This window comes from Halichoerus grypus, chromosome 8 (assembly GCF_964656455.1).
Source record: "Halichoerus grypus chromosome 8, mHalGry1.hap1.1, whole genome shotgun sequence".
In the NCBI taxonomy this organism is placed as follows: Eukaryota; Metazoa; Chordata; class Mammalia; order Carnivora; family Phocidae; genus Halichoerus; species Halichoerus grypus.
Genome location: NC_135719.1, coordinates 151,069,744 through 151,089,196, shown reverse-complemented (window position 1 = coordinate 151,089,196; position 19,453 = coordinate 151,069,744). Strand labels below are relative to the sequence as shown.

General features: G+C 59.3%; 1 protein-coding gene and 1 long non-coding RNA gene across 4 annotated transcripts; one reads left to right on the top strand and one right to left on the bottom strand.

Annotated features, from left to right (window-relative positions):
* Positions 1–817: 817 nt before the first annotated feature.
* On the bottom strand, positions 818–17,620 carry TEX22 (testis expressed 22). Of its 3 annotated transcripts, none has more exons than XM_036100072.2 (4): positions 17,524–17,620; positions 15,553–15,776; positions 1,307–1,435; positions 818–1,014 (listed from the first exon to the last, which is right to left on the bottom strand). In XM_036100072.2, the coding sequence occupies exons 2-4, from the start codon at positions 15,712–15,714 to the stop codon at positions 823–825; spliced, it is 483 nt and encodes a 160-aa protein (XP_035955965.1). In that variant the 5' UTR covers positions 15,715–15,776; positions 17,524–17,620; the 3' UTR covers positions 818–822. The 3 variants fall into 3 exon arrangements, 2 of the variants coding, with proteins under 2 accessions (XP_035955965.1, XP_077910448.1); XM_078054322.1 differs by lacking the exon at positions 17,524–17,620 and adding an exon at positions 16,009–17,019; XR_013440858.1 differs by lacking the exons at positions 818–1,014; positions 1,307–1,435; positions 17,524–17,620 and adding an exon at positions 13,146–14,391 and having other exon boundaries at positions 15,553–15,694.
* LOC118540765 (uncharacterized) lies at positions 7,105–8,738 on the top strand. Its single transcript, XR_004919791.2, has 3 exons — positions 7,105–7,273; positions 8,115–8,294; positions 8,716–8,738. It is a non-coding gene; the product is annotated as an uncharacterized LOC118540765 (long non-coding RNA).
* Positions 17,621–19,453: the final 1,833 nt, after the last annotated feature.

The window sequence follows — 19,453 nt, the reverse complement described above, 5'->3', positions numbered from 1 at the left end:
CTGAGGGCTGGGAGCCTGCCATCGTCCCCCTCCTTCCCTCCTCCCACTTCCAGTTCCCCTCCAGCTTCCTCTCCCCGAATGCAGCTCCGCCTCGTCACCCCCAGCTCAGAACCCTTCCGCCCACCCCTCAACCTCCAAAAGCAGACACCTCGGTGGGCCCAGGGCCAGCTCCTCACAGCTTCCCCATGCCCTCTGCCCACACTGCTTTCTTGGCCTGTTCACCAACCACTGTGCTGAGGTGGGGAGGCACCACCTCCTCCAGGAAGCCTCCCTCTGTGTTCAGCACGCCCTGGCTTCTGCTCCCCCAGGGTTATGCGTGCCCCTTTGGGCCTCCCACAGGCAGGACCCAAAATGAGACCCAGTGCCCCCAAGCTGGGTGGGCATCAGTACCCAGCAGTTCATGACCTCAAAATCCCCATCCTCCTGGAGGAACAGCAAAGGAGTTGGTCACGAGCCAGGCTCTGTAGGGGGGCCCCTGAGCCATCATGCCCCCCTCCGCGCCCCAGGCCATCCGCAGCTGCGGATGGAAGGTGCAGGCAGGCTCTCCAGGTGGCAGAGGGCTCTCCTGGAAAGCCCCACTCTGCCCTGTCCCCCAGGCCCCTCCCGGTGGCCTCCTGGAGGCTGGGCTGGGGCAAGGCACCCCTCCCTGAGGTGGCCTCCAAGTCCTCAGGGCTGCGCATTCTAAGGAAGGGGCAGCCAGAGGGTCCTCCTGGGCCTATGTTTTCATCCCTGGGCTCACGAGCCCCCAAACGGAGGTGAAGAGGACTCAGCCGCCGCCTACCCCAGGACCCCCAGGAAAGGCGCTGCAAGACAGACACTGGGCTAAGTCGGCTCTTGGAAGGGTGGTGACCTGGAGCCCTGCGCCTCCAAAGTCACGGTCTGCCAGAAAGGCGCGCTCCGGGCCAGGAAGGCGTGGAAGGCGTTGGCGGACTCAGAAGACCTCAGAGGGTGGGGGAGGAGCACGTCCTTGTCCACGTCCTCGGACACCAGCTGGGCCACGAGCTGCGCGATGTCCTGAGGGCAACCGCGGGGTCAGGGCGCGGGGCGGGGCCGGGAAGGGGGAGGGGGGCGCAGAGGCGGGGAAGGGGCTGTGTGTCGCCCGAGCCCGTCCCCGCGTCCTCCCCCCCCCCCCCCGCACACCCTGCAGTTGGGGGGGGCGGGTAGTGGTGCCCGGCCTCTCCCAGCCGCCCCGCGCCCCCGATCCCGCGAGCCCCCCCCGGCTCCCAGCCGCCCCGTGTCCCGGATCCCCGCGCCCCCCCCCGCCGGCTCCCAAGCGCCGCGCGCTCCCCCGCCGCCCCCCACACACCCTGCAGTAGGGGGTTGGCCCGCTGGTGCCCGGCTCCTCCCAGCCGCCCTGCGTGGCCAGCCGCCGACGCTCGTCGATGCTGACGATCCAGTGGCGGTTCGGACACCTGCTCTCGGGCGGCTCGCACACCTGCGGGGACGGGGAGGCGGTCGGCGCTGGACACAGCTGCGCGCCGCGGGTCCCGCGCCCGCCGACCCTCCGCACCCCGCACGGCGAGCACTCGGCTCGCTCCTCCCCAGGATCCAGCTCGGCCTCCAGGGCCCGGGGCACTACAGCCTCGCGTCCCGCGGCCTGTGGCGGCTCTCGGCAGCGGCTCTGCGCCTGGACACCCAGGCCCCACCCCCTGCCCGCTTTTCTGCGCGAGGGTCGGGCCCTGGACGGGGAAGTCCTCACAGCGGCCACGGCCCTTCCCACTGGGGCCGGGAGACGGCAGGCAGTAACCGTCCTCCGAGCCTGCGAGAGCCTCAGGAGAGGTGGGATGGGGGGGCGCTCCTCCTCAAAGCCCTCTAAAGTCAAAAAAAGCCACAGGAACCGTGAGGACACACCGAGGTGGCAAGGGGCCAGTGGAGGAGGGTGGTCAGCACAAGGCAGGAAGCTGGAAAGAGGTCAGTAACTGGGAAAGGCCAGAAGCCTGCCGCACCCCTGCAGGACCCCCCCTTCCCCCGCCATAGAGTTTCGCGGGTGGGCTGTCTGTGAAAGACCCTCAGAGAGCCCCCCAGACTCTGTCCAGCCCTGGGGATCCCCTGCTACCTCTTGGGGGGTGAGACAGCCAGTCACTGTCTGGAATGCCATGGGGGGGGGGCACGCTAAAAATAGAGGATAAAGACAAGTGCAGAGTAAAGTCCCCATTCCTCAAAAAATTAAAACTAGAATTCCCATATGAGCCAGCAGTCCCACTTCTGGGTATTTAGCCAAAGGAACTGAAAGCAGGTCTCAAAGAGATATTGCATGCCCAGGTCATGGCAGCATGACCCACAACAGACAAAAGGTGGAAAAACCCAAACGGCCATTGATGGGTGACAACATTACCTAGTGTGGTAAATCCACAGAGTGGAATATTATTCGGCCTTAAAAAGGAAGAAACATGGACGGACCTTGAGGACACTATGCCGAGTGACACAGGCAGGTCACCAAAGGACAAACACCCTGTGTGATTCCACTCATAGGAGGTCCCTGGAGGAGTCAGATTCACAGGGACAGGAAGTAGATGCGGGCGTTGAATGGGGACAGCATCAGATTCGCAGAACAAAAAAGTCCTGGAGATCTGTTTCCAACAATGTGAATATACTTCATGCTGCTGAGCCATACACCTAGAAATAATTAGCAAAACCGAAACCAAACCCCCCAAAGTGCACATCAGGACCCAGAGACACACACACAGGGGAGGAGATGTGAAGGACACGAGAAGAGGGTCAGCTACAAGCCGAGGAGGAAGCCTGGAAAAGGAACCAGCCCGGCTGACACTGGGCTTTGAGCTTCCAGCCTCCAGACTTTGAGACAATACGTTTCTGAGGTTCAAGCATCCTCCCTTCCCGACTCCCGCAAAAAAAAAAAAGTGAAGTCCCCAGCCCCTCTTCCCACACTGCCACTCTGCACCAAGATCCGCGGGGCCTGGCTATTCTCCCTCTCCTCCCAGCAGAGGGGGGTTCCTTTCTGGGGGAGATGGGCAGCCCGACGGACCCGAGGGTGCGGCGCCCAGGACAGAGCCCTCAGAAACCTGCCGCAGCCCGGCCCGAGCTCCTGGCCGCTAGCAAAGCTGCACCTGCGCATGTGGGGCCTCCGCCCTCGCGCACTGACCAAGGGCAGGTGCGGCCTCTGCCAGGGACGAGAGAGGGGGAGGGAAAGAGCCCCCCACCCCGTACCTGTTGTTCTCCTAGACACGGGAGTCCATGAAGCAGAAAAGGGGGTGGTGGGGGAGAGGAGAGCTCCGACGGCAAGCCAGAACTCTTTAAACACAGTGTGGTGTCCGCACGGAAAGCTCCCTAGCAGGCGTGGAGGGGTGGGGGTCCCTCCCTCCCGCCTGGCGGTAGCGCTAGACTAATCCCACTGCACTGTATCCTGCTCCCCCACGGGGCAGGGTCAGCAGAGCACCTGCCCGAAGCCCGCCTCTCAGGTCTTCGCCATCCACCATGGGTGCGGCGTCCCCCGAGGACCTCTGAGACTGGGGGGCAAGCCGAGGACACACAGATCCTGCGGACCTCAGACCCCTGACGGAGAGCGAGAGCAAAAGCGCGAGGTTGCGGCTCAAGGAATTCGTCACAGAGTGTCATCACACAAACCCTGACTGATAGTGCAAGGACTGGCCAAACACCAAAAACGAAGACATGGTGAATGGGTAACAATTCATGAGAAAACTGGAAAGTCAACCATGTGGGCCGACATCCAGCTAGTCAAATTTCCAGAAGGAGAGAGAGCCGAGAAAATGAATTCACACACACACACTTCCCAGAGACGGAGGGGACACGGCTCCAGACCAGGAAAGGAAACCCCTGCACCAGGAGCAGTGTGGGAATTCCAGAAACCTGCAGAGATTGACACGCAGCACACGTGCAAAGGACCTGAGGCGCACGCCGTCTAGGGCATCACGCAGCAACAGCAGGGCTTAGAGGCAACAGAATAATACCTTACAAGTCCTGAAAGAACATGATTTTCCACTGAGAATTTCCACCCACGAAAGCACCACGCAAGTGTGGAGGCAGAATAAAGACATTTGAATAGCTTTACAGTTGAGAACTCAAACATCTCCCAGGCCCTCCCGAGGAAGCTATTGGATGAGGCACTCCACCCAAACAGGGGAGTAAACCGGAAGTAGGGGGACTGAGGGCCCAGGGACTGGGGTCCTGCAGAGGGGGGCTGGCAGGGGCGCTCCGGATGAGCGGCCTTGGGGGGCAGCCCCCCGGGAACAGAGCTGGCCTCTGGGCTCCCCCAAGTGTGGCCTGTGGGGCCCCGGAGCAACCACGGGCCGTTGTCCACATGCCTGGGGCTCTGAGGAGGACAGAGCTGTGTTTTTGGCGTGGGGCTTCGTCCCCAGAGATGCACCAGCTCTGGCCGTGGCTGGTGTCCCCAAGGAGAGTGTGCACAGTGAGGACAGGCCCCCGAATCTGGAATCACAATTCGCGGTGGGGACAGCTGCGAGAGCTGGAAGCAGTGGGCACCGGGCTGGGCCGCTTGTGACCCCAAGAGCTGGGGCAGAGCTGTTGTTCTCAGTGAGGTGCGCACCTGTGTTAAAAGCAGCCCAAATTTTTAAAAATAAAGACTTAAGTGCTTAAGCAGAGTGATCTAATAGACACAGAACATGCACACACCTCTTTGTGCACAATCATGCTCTCACCAAACAAAGAGATCAGCACACACATCAGCCACCAGCCAAACAGCTGTGCCAACGCGGGACTCGTCCGGTCACATCGGGCGACCGCAAGGCAAGGCAAGCGAAAATTAACAGCAGAAGCACATTGGGGTGGATCTTCTGAAGCACCCCTAATCTGCCCGAGTGAAAGGGAAAATCAAGGCTGCGAGCCGGCTCACTTAGAAATGAGCGAGGGTGCAGGGCGCACCGGCTGCAGCTGTCCTGTGAAGACAGAACTTTAAATGCTGGAAAATCAGGAAAAAGCCCCGGAACAGGTGAAGCAAGCAATTCAAGCAGCGAGGAAAAGAACAACAAAAGAACTTCACTAAAAGTTAGAGGTGGGGGCGCCTGGGTGGCTCAGTCAGTTGAGGGTCTGCCTTTGGCTCAGATCATGATCCCAGGGTCCTGGGATTGAGCCCCGCATCGGGCTCCCTGCTCAGCGGGGAGCCTGCTTCTCCCTCTCCCTCTGCCGCTCCCCCTGCTTGTGCTTGAGCGCTCTCTCTCTCTCTGTCAAAGGAATAAATAAAATCTTTTTAAAAAAAAAGGTAGAAGCAGAAGGAGGAAAGATTAATGCATAAGTTAAAAAAAAACAAAAACCAACAGCGGACAATTATCAGCAGTTGGTTCTCTGAACGCCAACGCAACAGAAGGACTGGAGGCCTCGCGGGCCCAGGCACATCCGTCACGCAGCCTGTCTCCTCCCGCCCAGCATCCGTTCTGCTTCCTTCATGACCTGAGTCCACACGCCTCACACACTTTCCTACTCAACGTTGAAAACCACGTTCTCGCTGCTCCGAGCCGTCGTCTCTTTGTAGATTCTGGTTGGTAAACGTTTGAACATTATACATACAACAAGCATTTTCTTCCAGACTTTTGTGTCTTTGCACCAACCTTTAAAAACTGCACTCAGACTTGTCAGGATTTCCCATCATGGATTTAGCACGTGGCCCCAGGTGGGAATTTTCCCTTCCGAGATTCTGACGCTGCTCTGGTGCATTCTCCTGGCGTGTCTACGGTTTGGTCTTAACGTTTGGTGCGTGTCTGGCCTTCTAAATGGGCAGCCAGTCACCCCACCCCCACTCACGGAGAAGTCTGTCCCCGCTGCTCCGCACACTGCCATGCAAAGCCCACGTTAAGTCCCCAGACTTACACGGGGATCCGTTTCCGGACTGTTTGCACTGCATTGTGGATCACTTGCCCGTGTCTGTCTGTCCCAATGCCATACAACTTTATTTTATTTTTTAAAAGATTTTATTTATTTATTTGTCAGACAGAGAGAGCGTGCACACAAGCAGGGGGAGCGGCAGAGGGAGAGGGAGAAGCAGACTCCCCGCTGAGCAGGGAGCCCGACGTGAGGCTCGATCCCAGGGTCCAGGTGACCTGAGCCAAAGGCAACGCTTAACCACCTGAGCCACGCAGGTGCCCCAATGCCATACAATTTTAATTGCTGGAGCTTAGAGCAGACAAGCAGACAAGAAAGACCTGCTCTTATCTTTCAAAATCCTTGCATGGTTTCTTTTCCAAGTAAATCTTCCAAAAAAAAAAATCCTTATTCTTTCAAATAATATCTTTACCATGCAGTGATATATCCACGTTTTTGAACTCTGACTGAAGGAAGCCTACGCTGCACACAGACTGCCGCTTGCTTCTTTCACCCACAACTACGTCTATTGGGTCACCCTGCTGCCCGCGGAGGGGCACCCACTCGCTCTGACTCCAGGCCCAAAGGCAGAGCTTGGCACCGAAGCACGCCAGGAACAGATGGGAGGCTGTTCGTGGGAGGTCTCCGTCCCCCGGGGCTGGAACATTCCCATGTTCGCTCCGTGCACGTTCATGTGCAGGTCGAGGGACTGGGTTGTTTTTAATCCACTCTGGCGACGGCTGCCTTGTGAGTGGGGCGACATTGGTCACTGCACCTGCTGCCGGACCTTGTGCTTTGTCTTCCAGTTCCACGGACCCTTCTTTGGCCTCTCCTCTCTCCGCCACTTCCCCTCCACTTGTTCAAAACTCACTCTCTCTCTGCTCTCTTGGTGTCAGCCCCGCGTGCATGCACACTCAACCAAGTCTAAGTTAACAATCGGGCCCCTCGCCTTCTTGGGACCAGACGGAACCTGGAAAACTTAGCTCCACTGACAGACCCCGTCCTGACCCTCGTGCCATGGTGGTTGCGCGTGCTCGTCTACCCTGAGTCTTCGGTGTGTGGCCCCCGTGGGGTGTTGTGGTGCCTGTCCACGTTGGTTTCCATTTGCCCCCACGCAGAAGCTGCCCCCTTCAGTCTGAGCTCACCTTCGGGCTACGTGAGCTCTCTTCTTCACATCGAGGGCGAGGTCCTGCTGGGGCAAATTTTTGTGCATCATTTTATTCATTTATTTTTCCCTCTTCTTAGAAGATTATTTTTGCTGGGCGTGAAGTTCCAGGTTGACAGTTACTTCCTCCACCGTACCGAGATCTCTCTGCTGCTCCTTTCAAGACTCTGTCCTTCCTCTCTGACGGCTTTTGAGAGCTTATCTGGACTGTGATGGTTCTGGGGACAGATTCCTCTCACTGCTCCTGCTCGGGGCCTGCTGGGCCTGTGGCTGTGGTTGGACCGCGCGCGTCAGCCAGCCTCCAAGTGGCACCCGGTGAGGAGCAAGGCCTCCCGCCCGAGGCCGGCACCGACGTGCCAGCCATGTGAGCCAGCCCAATCCGCCTGTCTGACAACGGCAGCTCTAACGTCCTGACTGTGACCTGAAGACGAGTTCCTGACCCACAGAAACCGGGACAAACGTATTTATTATGGTTTTGAGCTGCTAAGTCTCAGGGACATTTGTTAGGTGCAACAGATAACTAATACAAGGACAGAGACGTATGTACATTTAGGATAAGACTGTCAACATTCGTGAAGAGTTCGTTTTTTTTTAAATTGGTATTGCACCGAATCAGGTACTTTGGGGAAATCGGGCAGGTTTAAAGCATTAACTCGTCCCTTCAAGTAAGATGGTATAGCTTTCCGTTAGGTGTTGTCTATGCTCCCCGGTTACAGTGTCCTTCACAGAACAGATTCGTTCTTAAGCACTTTGCAGTTTCTGTTGTTAAAGGGAATGGATCATTTTTTCCCCACTACATTTTCTGGTTGGTTATTTTTGGTGTATTGAGAAACTATTAAGTTTTATTTTTTTTTTAAGATTTCATTTATTTATTTGAGAGAGAGAGAGCACAAGCAGGTGGAGGGGCAGGGAGAAGCAGGCTCCCCATGGAGCAGGGTCTCGATCCCAGGACCCCGGGGATCACGACCTGAGCTGAAGGCAGATGCTCAACCGACTGAGCCACCCAGGCGCCCGAGAAACTATTAAGTTTTAAATGGAGATCATCTCCAGCCTTCCTCTTTTCTTAGTGGTCTTCTTTCTTAACGGGCTCACATGGATTTTCTAGACAGACAATAGATTAGCTGCAAATAGTGACCATTTCATGTTTTCTTTTCAGGTATTTATAGCTCGTTTCATTCTCCTGACTTCGGCACAGCCTCGGTGTCTGACGGGCTCATTGTCATGGCGACACCCCGCACCTGCTGAAACACTCCTGGTGAAGTCCAATCAAGGCTCTTGATAGCTCCCTTCATCAGGTTACAGAAATGTCCATCTCCTCCTACCTTACTCGGAATCAGTAGGTTTTCACTGGGTTAATTATGCTTCAATTAAAAAAATAATCAATAGGCTTTTGTGTTTGTTTTAAGGAAAGATACTGGAATTTATTAACATTATTTTTCCATATCTATTGAGATAATCATGTGGTCTTCCTCCTTTGTTAATGTAGAGAATTTTATTAAATGGATTTCTAAATTCCTTTGTCCTTGGGGTACAGTTTTCCCATATATACACAACATCTGTTCATTGAGCACCTACTCACCACTCACGTGCTGGCACCATCCTGGGCACTAGGAGCACAGCTGTGAGAGACCAAGTCCCTGCTCTGCTGGGGGGGGGCGTCGGGGGCTGGGGGCATCACGGCCGTGAGGTTTAGTCTTTAGAGGCTGCCTGGTTTTTGTGTTGGTTTTTTTTTAAGATTTTATTTATTTATTTGACAGAGAGAGAGAGACAGCGAGAGCAGAAACACAAGCAGGGGGAGTGGGAGAGGGAGAAGCAGGCTTCCCGCAGAGCAGGGAGCCCGATGCGGGGCTCGATCCCAGGACCCTGAGATCATGACCTGAGCCAAAGGCAGACGCTTAACGACTGAGCCACCAGGCGCCCCGATGCTGCCTGGTTTGATCTACTTACCACATATTCAGGACTTCTCATTCTGTGCCACAGCTCTATTGGCACGTCGTTTTTTCTCTTTCCCCCTCTCCCGCGGCCGTGGCCGGACCCCCCCCTCCCGCGGCCGTGGCCGGCCCCCTCTCCCACGGCCGTGGCCGGACCCCCCCTCCCGCGGCCGTGGCCGACCCCTCTCCCGCGGCCGACCCCCCCATCCCGTGGCCGTGGCCGACCCCCCTCCCGCGGCACTGGTGTCAAGATGGAGCCAGCAGTGACTCTGGACAGTCCCCACCTCCCTGGTGGGCACTCATCTCCCAGCACCTGGGAGTGCGCACCTGTGGGTCCTCCCCTGGGAGCTTCTGGGACCCCTTTAGGAGTGTCCTGTGTTGTCACGCTGTCTTCCGGTTTTTAAAAGTTCATTTTGGGGGGCGCCTGGGTGGCTCGGTCAGTTGAACCTCGGACTCGTGGTTTCGGCTCCGGCCGTGATCTCAGGCCATGAGATGGAGCCCCGCGTCGGGCTCCGTGCTGGACGGGCAGCCTGCGTGGGGTCCTCTCCCTCCCTCTGCCTCTGCCCCTCCCCACTCTCTTTCTCCCTCTCTCTAAAACAAAATAAATAAATAAAATCTCTCCTAAAACGTTCATCTTGGTAACACAAATTCAGATACTCACCTTTCACCTTCGCTGACGATGCGAAGTGCCGTCCTGCCTGCACCACCCAGCCGGCCCCGCCGGCCTCGGCCCCTCAGCGGCATGGACGCCTTCTGCATGGCTCCCGTTTCTCATCTTTTCTCCCACGTCCCACTTCTTTGTCTCTCTCTTCCATTTTCCAGGTGATTTTCTCAATTTCATATTCCAACCCCTCCACCAAACATTTCAATTCTGTTTTGTTTGTTTATGAAGAGCTCTTTATGATTTTCTGCATGTTTCTTTTTAAAAAAACAATCCTTTGCAAGTTGGACAGAGCGAGTGTTTCCCTTCCACTTCCTGGGGTTTCACTGAACGATTCCGGAGGTTTCTGCCCTCTGCACGGCGCGCCCCTCGGCCTCCCAGTCCTGCTCTACAGCCCCTGAAGGGGGCACCCGCTGCTGCTCCAAGCTCCGCGGGAGGGGCAGGGCCAGTCATCAGAGGGGCGGCGGCGGGGACATCGGATACCCCTCGGTGCCCTGCCGGCTCCCACCGTCCTCCCTGGGGGATGTTTCAGGGCTTCAGGAGGGACGAGGGCTGTGTGATGTGCTGACTCCCTAAAATCCAACGGAAAGAAAAGGCAACTCTCTGCTTGCTGCACTCAACATTTTGGCACCCGGTAAGTCAAACGTGTCGGCAACTGTGCTCCTCAAATCTATTGTGTCTTCTTTTTCTTCACTTACTTTGTCACTTGGTCATTTTCTTCAGAGAAAGTGTGTGAAATCCACTGGGACTGGGACTTTGGTCGTTTCTCATGGAATCACTAGAACTTTATGCCTCAGGTATTTGCAGACTCAATCGTGAGGGGCCCCTGGCCTGCGGTCTCGGTGCCCGCAGCGAGGGAAGGGCTGTGTCCACCGCCTGGGCTGGGGCGTCCCTGCAGCCTGCCCGCGGAAGGGCTCTCCCACCCCAGCGGGGCCCTAAGCCCCCATTCAGTTTAAAACGGAGAACCACCACCACATGGGAAAAACAGAAATGATTTTAAAATGCAGGAATCCACTATGCAAAGTGAACGAAGCCGTATTTGCTTCAGCTTTTTCTCCCTAAGAAGTAAATCACGACTGAGAAGAACTCCGTGTCTAGGACTCCCCCCCGGCCGGCGGCGCTGAGCCCCGGGGCCTGCCCCCCGATGTGGACGGACAGTGCCACAGCGGTTCCCCCACCCGCTTCTCAGCCCGCAGGCTTCTGAGATGCTCCCAAGTGGGTTTGGGGGGGGTCACTCCGGTCCGCAGGCCACGCAGGCTGCCACCAGCAGGGGGTGCTGGCTCTGCTCCCCGCACCCCTGCACACACCTGTACCCGCCACGACTTCATTTATAGCCCTGACGCGGAACACCTTCCACTCCTCCGTGCGCCAGGCCCCCCGTCCCAACGACCCCCACGCGGTCTCTGCCGTCCAGGCTCGCGCCTGGTGCCTTTGTCAGGGGCTGGGTGTCAGGGCAGGGACTTGCCTGGGGGCAGCTCCCCTTCGCTTCCGTTTCCAGGACAACCTGCTGGCCTCAGTTGCCCCCGGGGCCAGTTCAGACTGGCCCAGGCCCCTCAGGGTCAGCTGGGGGGGCGGCCTCGCTCGGTGTCCCCCCGTCCTTGCAGAACTTTTGGTTGACATTCGTGGCTCTCCGGTTCCCCTCGGTGCCTGGAGCTTTGCTTCCACGCTCGCCTGCCGTGTCCTGAAGTGTCTGGGACCGGCAGCAGCTTCACCCTGTTCCCCATGGGGAGCTGCGTGTCCCCAAATGACGTCCTCCCCATCTCTTCTCTTCTCGTGCTTTCTCGTGTGCTAAAGTACACGTAATTTTTACCACTTTAAGGTGTACAGTTCAGGGCCACTAAAGCACATTCACAGTGTTGTGCGGCTGCTGCCACCGCCCGTCTCATCTTCCCAAACTGAAACTCTGTCCTCCCCACGCGCTAAGTCCCCAGCCCCTCCCCAGCCCCTGCTGCCCCCACTGCACTTCCTGAGTCTGACCACTCCAGGGGCCTCACGTAAGTGCGTCATACGGCGTTTGTCCATCCGTGACCGGCTGATAATTCAGCACAATGTCCTGAAGGTTCATCCGTGTCGTGACATTTGTCAGAAGAAACTTCCTTTTTTAAGGCTAAATCATATTCCACTGCACGTACACTCACATTCCTCCTTCGATGGACCCCCGGTTGCCTCCACGTTTTGGCTACTGTGCATAATGCTGCCGTAAACACGGACGTACCCGTGTGCTCGAGTCCTTCTAGCTAAGCTCTGGAGGACTCCACGCTGTTTCCCACAGTGACGGCACCACTTCACAGGCCCACCAGCGCCGCACAGGTTCCACTTCCTCCACATCCTGGCCCGTACTTCTTTTTATTAAAGATTTATTCATTCATTTATTTGAGAGAGAGAGAGAGAGCGCAAGCAGGGGGAGCGGCACAGGGAGAGGGAGAAGTAGACTCTCCGCGGAGCAGGGAGCCCGATGCGGGGCTCTATCCCAGGACCCCGGGATCATGACCTGAGCCGAAGGCAGATGCTTCACCGGCCGAGCCACCCAGGCGCCCCCCTTTTTTTGAGAGGAGTTACGGTCCCGGGGGTGAAGTGTTGTCCACTGTGGTTCTGATTTGCATTGCCCTAGGACTGATGATGTTGAGCATCGTTTTATATACTTGTCAACCTGATATAACGGAAGAAATGTCTGTTCAAGTCCTTTGCCCATTTCTGCCTCAGGTTGTTGTTTGGTTTAGAGTTTTACTTCTTTATGCATTCTGGATACTAATCCCTTACTAGGTATGTGATGGGCACATATTTCTCCCACCCCACGGGCTAACTTTTCACTCTGTTGATGGTGTCCTTTGAGGACCAAGAAGAGGTTTTAATTTGATGAACCCTCATTTATCTACTTTTACTTTTGTTGCTGGAGCTGTTGGGTGTCATCCAAGAAATCAGGGCCAAGTCTAATATGGAGCTTTCCCCTGTATTTTCTTCCAGGAGTTTTGTACTTTTATGTCTTTGATCCATTTTGAGTTAGTTTTTGTACGTGGCATTAAGCAAGAGTCTGACTTCATTCTTTTTACAAGTCCAGTGTTCCCAGCACAGTGTGTGGACAAGACCGCACGCCCCCGCCCCCCGAGCGTCTTGGTGCGTCGATCAGCGATCTCTGACTTTGCTCATGGTATGTGTTTTGCCTCCCTAAAAGTTTTGTTGGTTTTCCACAGGTGGTTAAATGTAACCATCTACTCTTTCCTGGCTTCTGGACTTGGGATGCTAGGTTAACAGTCTGCCCCTGTGCATCTGGGGTTCATCCTGGGGTTCAGTGAGAGGTACGGCTACAAGTGTCTGTCTTCTGGATGGCTACACCGTTGCCCCGCATGATTTACTCAAAGTCCATCTTCCCCACTGATCTGAGATACCATCTTCACCCTACGCTAAGTGTCTGTGGGCATTTGGGTCAATTCCCAGACTTACTTTTCCGTCTTGATATTCATACATCACATGCCAGGACTCTTGCTTTGCTAACTGACGTTTTGTGATATGAATTCATATCTGCTAGGACTGAACCTATTTTTGATTACTTTTTCTATTATACCAGTTTGGCATACTGAAAAAAAGAAGACAAACATTTACCATTTTTTTAAGTTTATTTTTTTCTTAGTGATCTCTACATGAAATGGGGGGCTCGAACTCATGACCCCGAGATCAAGAGTCGAATGCTCTTCTGACCAGGTGCCCCAAATATTTAGCATTTTTATTGTTGATGACACTGAATTGTGAAATGCCTGAGGAGGACCCTCGGTGCTGGGGAGCCTTCCCCTCCAAGAACTGGGTGTCTCTTCCTGTTGTCAAGGCTCTCGGTAATGCTCCAGGGTGTTTTAAAGTTTCTCTCAAGTAGGTTTGCCTGTTTCCTATTAAGTTTATTCCCATTTTCAGATTGGCCTTTTTCATTTTTCTTCTGGAGTCTGTTTATAACCATGCAGGCCACTGCTTTACACGCAGTTGTGTGGACCCTCTTCCCGAACCCTCTGCTGTGGACTGGTTCCGGTCCATTCTCCTACACTGAACAGGCACACTCACATTCCTCCGTGGTGCTGCATGGGCCAATTCTTCCAAGATGGCACAGGTCACCGTGAGGATGGTGACTCGCCTGCAGCTCCGTTTTGTTCTGCTCGGCACTGCTGTGGTGGTTCTGGTTCTTTCTAGTTTTACTCCTTCAGGATAGAGGTTTTCCGCAAATGCCTGGTGCCCTTAGCCGTCAGTTGGTATGGAACAGGGCACCAAGACTGGATTAGCAATGTGGGTGGACTGGGGCTCAGTGGCTAGGGCAGCAACCTGTTCCTGCTGCGCCCCACCCCACAGCTCTGCCCAACCTGTGACTGCCCACCAGAACGTGTCCTGTTGACCAGCCCTGCCATCCTGTGCTGTTCTGGGGGTTCTTGCCTTCTTCAGAACACTCTGTGGTCATTTCAGTGAGATTGTTAGGAGGTATAAGCTTGGCTAGGCCTTGGTGAGAGGCTGGATGTTGGCGGACCCTCCGTCGGGGGAGGTCTCCTTAGACCCTGGCCTCAGCCTGAGCTCCTTGCCCCTGTGTGAGCACATGGCCACACTGTGTGAGGCAACGGGGGCCCACGGTGAACACTGCAGATGAAGGTGGCTCTTGTGGGGCTTAGGATGGGATGACACTGGGACGAAAGGAATGGTCAGCCAGGCTGGAGGCGATGCCTGACAAGGGGCCAGCTGCAGGCCGGCCCGCAGGAACAGCATTCCACACCGAGGAGCACAAAGAGGAAGGACACCATGCAGGACAGTGAGACAGAGGGTAGCCCAGGGAATCCCTCAGGCTGCAGTGAGCCGCTGACATTCCCGGAGCGCTGGGAGCAGAGGGAAGCAGCACGATAACATGGAGGGAGAGGGACTCCCTGCCCCCAAACCAAAAACCTGAGAGACTGCAGAGATGGGTCTGCACTCTCTTCCGACCTCCACCCAAATCCCTCCCCACTGGCCCCCACCCACCGGGCCCTTCTTTCCCGCTCCCCTGTGGCCCCACTGGCCCCCACCCACCTCTCAGAACCTCGAGCTTGGGGGTGGGGGTTGGCTCTGCCCAAGAGCTGCCAGGAGAACGATGGTCCCCGCCACCCATTCAGGATGGGGGCCCCCGAGTCACGCCCTTCCTACTGCCAGGTGACACATTTGTGTGTTTATGTTCTGGTCTAGCAAGTCGAGGGGTCCGTGGCTTTGGTCCCCCAGGACCCTCACAGCCCTCACAGGCACTCCGGCAGGGGCCACGGCTGGAAGAGCACACGGCGGCCACAGGGGGCAGCTAGGGGGCCTGCCTGCCTGCCGCCTTCTTATCCAAACCTCTGACCACGGCAAGTGTGCACGCACACGAGCCCAAGCGCACAGCCTGACAGGCTCCCACTCGCCACGCTGGCCGCCCTGTCACACCTGGCATGTGTCCGACCTCGCTCTGACCCTTGCACGCAGGGAACCACACACAACTGTGGGCGTCTGGCTTCTCTGGTCCTGAAGCATCCCCGGGGGCTGGAGCAGCTGTGCCCCCTCTCATGGCTCGGTGGGAACCAAGCAAGTGCTCACCCATCTGGTGTGAGGCAGGGGGACGGAGAGGCGCCCCCAGTTTGGGGCCGTCACAAGCAGAACCCCTGGGAATGTTTTGGTCACCACTTTTGGTGACAGTCCTGCTGACTGCCTGCCTACCTCGTCCAGGAGCTCTGCTGTGGGGCAGAGCTCCCCGTCACTGGCTCCCTCCTTGGGGTGCCACCCTCCCCACCCATGGTGCAGGTGCTGGGGAGACCGAGGCAGGCCCCTCTGAAGTGCCCAGCAGAAACGGCCAGGGCGCAGTATGGGAGGCAGAAGGGGCCCCCTGGGTGCCCACTCAGGGCCCCGGGAAGAGAGCTGATGCTCTGTGAGCCTCCCAGCGGGCACTGTTCAGCCGTCCCCGAGGCCCAGCTGCCCCTTCTGCGTCCCACCCGGACCAGCCCACCTGCAAAGCCGGTTCCTGGGGTTCAGCTTACCCAGTCCTGCGTCTGCAGCTGCCGCCTTTCGCCCTGGGCACCGGGCTGGTCCCAGGCCACGGTCGGGCTCAGAGCAGGAGAGAGCTGCCTGTGCTCTTGGGGCAAGGGCAGTCTGGGCTTCTTCCCCACGGGGGCATTAGACAAGTGCTTCGGGCGGTCCATCTCCAGCCCCACGGGCTGCGTGTCTGCACCTCCCGGGCTCTGGAAAAGGCCACCACCGCTCCCTGGGCCCCCCAAGCAGATGGAGGCAGCGTCAGGCCCCGCGAGGCTCACCTTCCAGCTACTGCACCCCGCGCCGCCCGCCCCCGGGGCCCAGGCCTCCCACCTTGGCTCCAGCCCTGCGGGCATGTGCCCTCAGCCGGCTGCTGAGGACCCGCACAGAAGACCCAGACCAGTCACAGAATGAAGGGCCCTGGGCTCTCCCTGCCTCCCCCCTCCTGCCCCCTGTGACCTCACCTCGACGCCGCGCGGACCACACCCCAAGGGGGGCCGTGAGCCGGACGACGCTGCCCCTCTCCCCTCCCGGGGCTCTGCGGGCAAGGAGTGGGCTGAGGGGGGCTCACGGCAGGGGTCAGGAGGGCACATGGCGGAAGGCTGGCAGGAGGGAACCATTAGGGAGGCGGCAGTCGTTGACGGAGGAGCGCGGCACTTGGGGGAACCGAGGTGGGGGAGCGGCTGGGTACGGAGGGGTGCGGGGAGCGGTGGGGTAGGCTAGAAGTACGTGGCGGGGTGCTCCGGGCGTGCGGGGGCGGGCAGAGGTGAGGTCTGCGGGGAGTGCGGGGTGCAGAGCGCTGCGGTAGGCCTGGGGTGCGGGGAGGGGTGCGGCACCCCAAGAGTACGCGGTGTGCAAACGCGGAGAGATGGGGTACGCTGCGGGTGCCGGGGCGGGGGAAAGGGGTACACTAGGAGCTTCGGGTGGGGTACGCCGGGGGCTACGGAGGCGGAAGGGCGGGTCCTCCCCGGTGGGGGCGGTCAAAGAATGGGGTGTGGCCCACAGCGGTTCGGGGAGCCTGAAGAGGCGGAACCGAGCCCGGCGGAAGTTCCCCTGTGGCTGACCCCGCCCCGCCGTTTCCGCTTCCGGCCTGCGCCGCGCCTGCGCTGTGGCCCAGGAGCCCCAAGGCTGGGGCCTGGGTGCAGGCCGGTATGGAGCGTGACTCCGCGGCGCTCGGAGGGGTCTCCTCGCAGATGCCTCCCTTCTCCGCCTCTGGAGAGTCTCCGAGGCGTAGTTCAGGGCTCCTCGGCCGCAGCCCTCACAGGCCCTGCGCTCGCGCCCCCCCCGTTCGGCCTACAGGCTCTGTACCCTCCGTGGCCCCCCGCTCCCCCGGGCGGAACCCACCGGCCGCACCCACGCCCGCCGGCGTCCCCCCACGTACCCCCGCTCCCCGGGTTGGTGCCCCCCGCGCCCCCCGGCGTCCCCCCACGTACCCCCGCTCCCCCGGGCGGTGCCCCCCACGCCCCCCGGCGTCCCCCCACGTACCCCCGCTCCCCCGGGCGGTGCCCCCCACGCCCCCCGGCGTCCCCCCACGTACCCCCGCTCCCCCGGGCGGTGCCCCCCACGCCCCCCGGCGTCTCCCCACGTACCCCCGCTCCCCCGGGCGGTGCCCCCCACGCCCCCCGGCGTCCCCCCACGTACCCCCGCTCCCCCGGGCGGTGCCCCCCGCGCCCCCCGGCGTCCCCCCACGTACCCCCGCTCCCCCGGGCGGTGCCCCCCACGCCCCCCGGCGTCCCCCCACGTACCCCCGCTCCCCCGGGCGGTGCCCCCCGCGCCCCCCGGCGTCCCCCCCACGTTTCCCCGCTCCCCGGGTTGGTGCCCCCCGCGCCCCCCGGCGGAACCCACCGGCCGCACCCACGCCCCCCGGCGTCCCTCCCATGTCGCCCCGCTCCCCTGGGCGGTGCCCCCCACGCCCCCCGGCGTCCCCCCCACGTTTCCGTGCTCCCCGGGGCGTGGCCCCCACCGCCCGCGTCCGTTACCCGGGGGCGCTAGCCGGCCCGCGGAGTGCGCGCCGGGGATGGAGCCCGGGGCTCTGCCGACTGTGGGCCCTGGAGGAATCACACAGTAGGGAGGGAGGAAGGCCTGGGGGTGCCCCCAGGTTTATTAGTGTTGCATCAGCACCTTAAAATAGTCCACGTGGTCACATACGTGACAGATTAGAATCTGTTCCCCAAAGAGGCTATTTACATTAATCCTGTTTTCCATTAAAAAAAAAAACCCTAGCAACACGTACATCCTAGAAACTAAACAATGCACGATGAGCTGGACGGGGTCTGCAGATGCAGAGCGGCCCTCCTCGGCCTGCAGGTTCAGGCCCCCCGCGGTGGCCGCCAAGCGCAGCCCTCGGCTCCGGCTCCTGCGGGGGACACGCTCTCCCGACTCCGCCCACGGAGGCCAGGTGTGAAAGGGGGCAGGGGGCAGGCGTAGGAGCTCCGGCAGCCCTTAGAAGCAAGTGGCCCTGTCTCCTAACGAGGAATCTGCTCCAGGACAAAGGCCAGGCCCCGGAGAGGAGTCTGGTCTTCCCGTCTGGGGGCGAGGACAGTGCAGCAAGGCCGTCCGTGGCCATCCCCGAGACGCAGCCATGACACTGACTCAGGACCCTGGCCGGCATGCCCTGAGGAGACAGTGACCCAGGGGACGGGCATGGGAGGAGCGAGGAAGCGGTGGGACCCCACCTGGCCTTGCTTAGCGGTGATGGGTGGCTTGCCCTTTGAGTCCCAAGTTCCAACTGGTCACCCGGTGGGCTGAGAACCCTGGCTCTGGGGGGGCCGCTTCTGCCGGGGCCACACACCTCACCCCCACGCCACCTCCACGTGCTGACAGCTGCACGGTTCTGTCACGGATGGCTTTGGCTTCTGCATCCTCTTCCTGGGAGGGACAAAGTGCTTTTCCATGGATCCTCAGAACAGCTCCATGAGGTAGGCAGGGGAAACGTGACCAACCCTGTTGAGCCATTGGGGAAGCCGAGGCACAGGGGTGAGCGCAGCCCAGGTCTCTGAGGGAGTCACGGTGCCTGGGGCTGTGTGCATGACCTTCTGGGCCTGGGGACAGTGTGGCGGGTGGGCCCCATGGCACTTAGGAACAGGACAGACCGCAACTGGGCTCTGTAGGCCCGGGGTAAAGGTGCTCCCCTTGCATGAATGAGGACATAGCTATGAAGTGGACGGGGGGTGGGGGTGGAGGGAGGGATGGTCCCAGGAGAGGGACTGCCCGCAGCCAGAAAGGACGTGACTGCCCCCCATTTGGCCCCTTCCTCTAAAGTCAGTTCTGCGGCTAGAAAGTGAAGTCAGGAGCCTCCCCGTACCTCCTTCCTGCTGAGTGTGACTTTTGGAAAGGAAACTTGAGACCCAGTGACCAAGGCCCTGAGACCCAGTGGCGGGAACCAGGGCAGGGAGGCTCAAGGTCCCAGGGCCTGCTTCTGAGGGTACAGGCCACGGGAGGCGCTAGGGCTCAGCGGCCTGCACCTTGACCCCGTCCCTCCAGGCCAGGGCTCGGCTTAGGGCCCCGGGGCCCAGGAGCTGTCAGGGGAGGAGTCTGGGCCCTCATGGGGAAGGTCCTCTGCCCACAGGCAGCCCCGAGGCAGGGCCATACACAACGTCAGGCCCATGTCCTCCTGCTCCCTGACTAGCCCGGGGCCACTGCCTTGGGGGAGGAAGGAAGCCGGCAGGTCACAGCTAAGAAGAGTGGGCCATCGCTCACTCCCCCCGGGGCAGACCTGTCGGTGCCATGGGCTGTTGGTGAGGCCTGTCCTCTGGAAGAACAGGAATGGCCTGCAGCCTGCCCTGCATTTGGCACTGTGTTCTGAGCATAGCCAGTGTGGCCCCCTGGATGGGCTACCAGGATCCCAGGGCCACAGCTGCCAAAGGATGGGAACTGGTGGGCTCTTCCCATGCAAAGTGGGCTGCAGGG

What these genes read in the sequence shown, in the direction of transcription:
- TEX22 (XM_036100072.2), bottom strand. Translation starts at nt 15,714, where the DNA reads ATGGACCGCCCGAAGCACTTGTCTAATGCCCCCGTGGGGAAGAAGCCC. An exon ending in AGCTGCAGACGCAGGACTGG is followed by an intron (nt 1,436 to 15,552) that starts GTAAGCTGAACC and finishes CCGTCCCCGCAG; the next exon opens with GTGTGCGAGCCGCCCGAGAG. An exon ending in GGCCAACCCCCTACTGCAGG is followed by an intron (nt 1,015 to 1,306) that starts GTGTGTGGGGGG and finishes GGTTGCCCTCAG; the next exon opens with GACATCGCGCAGCTCGTGGC.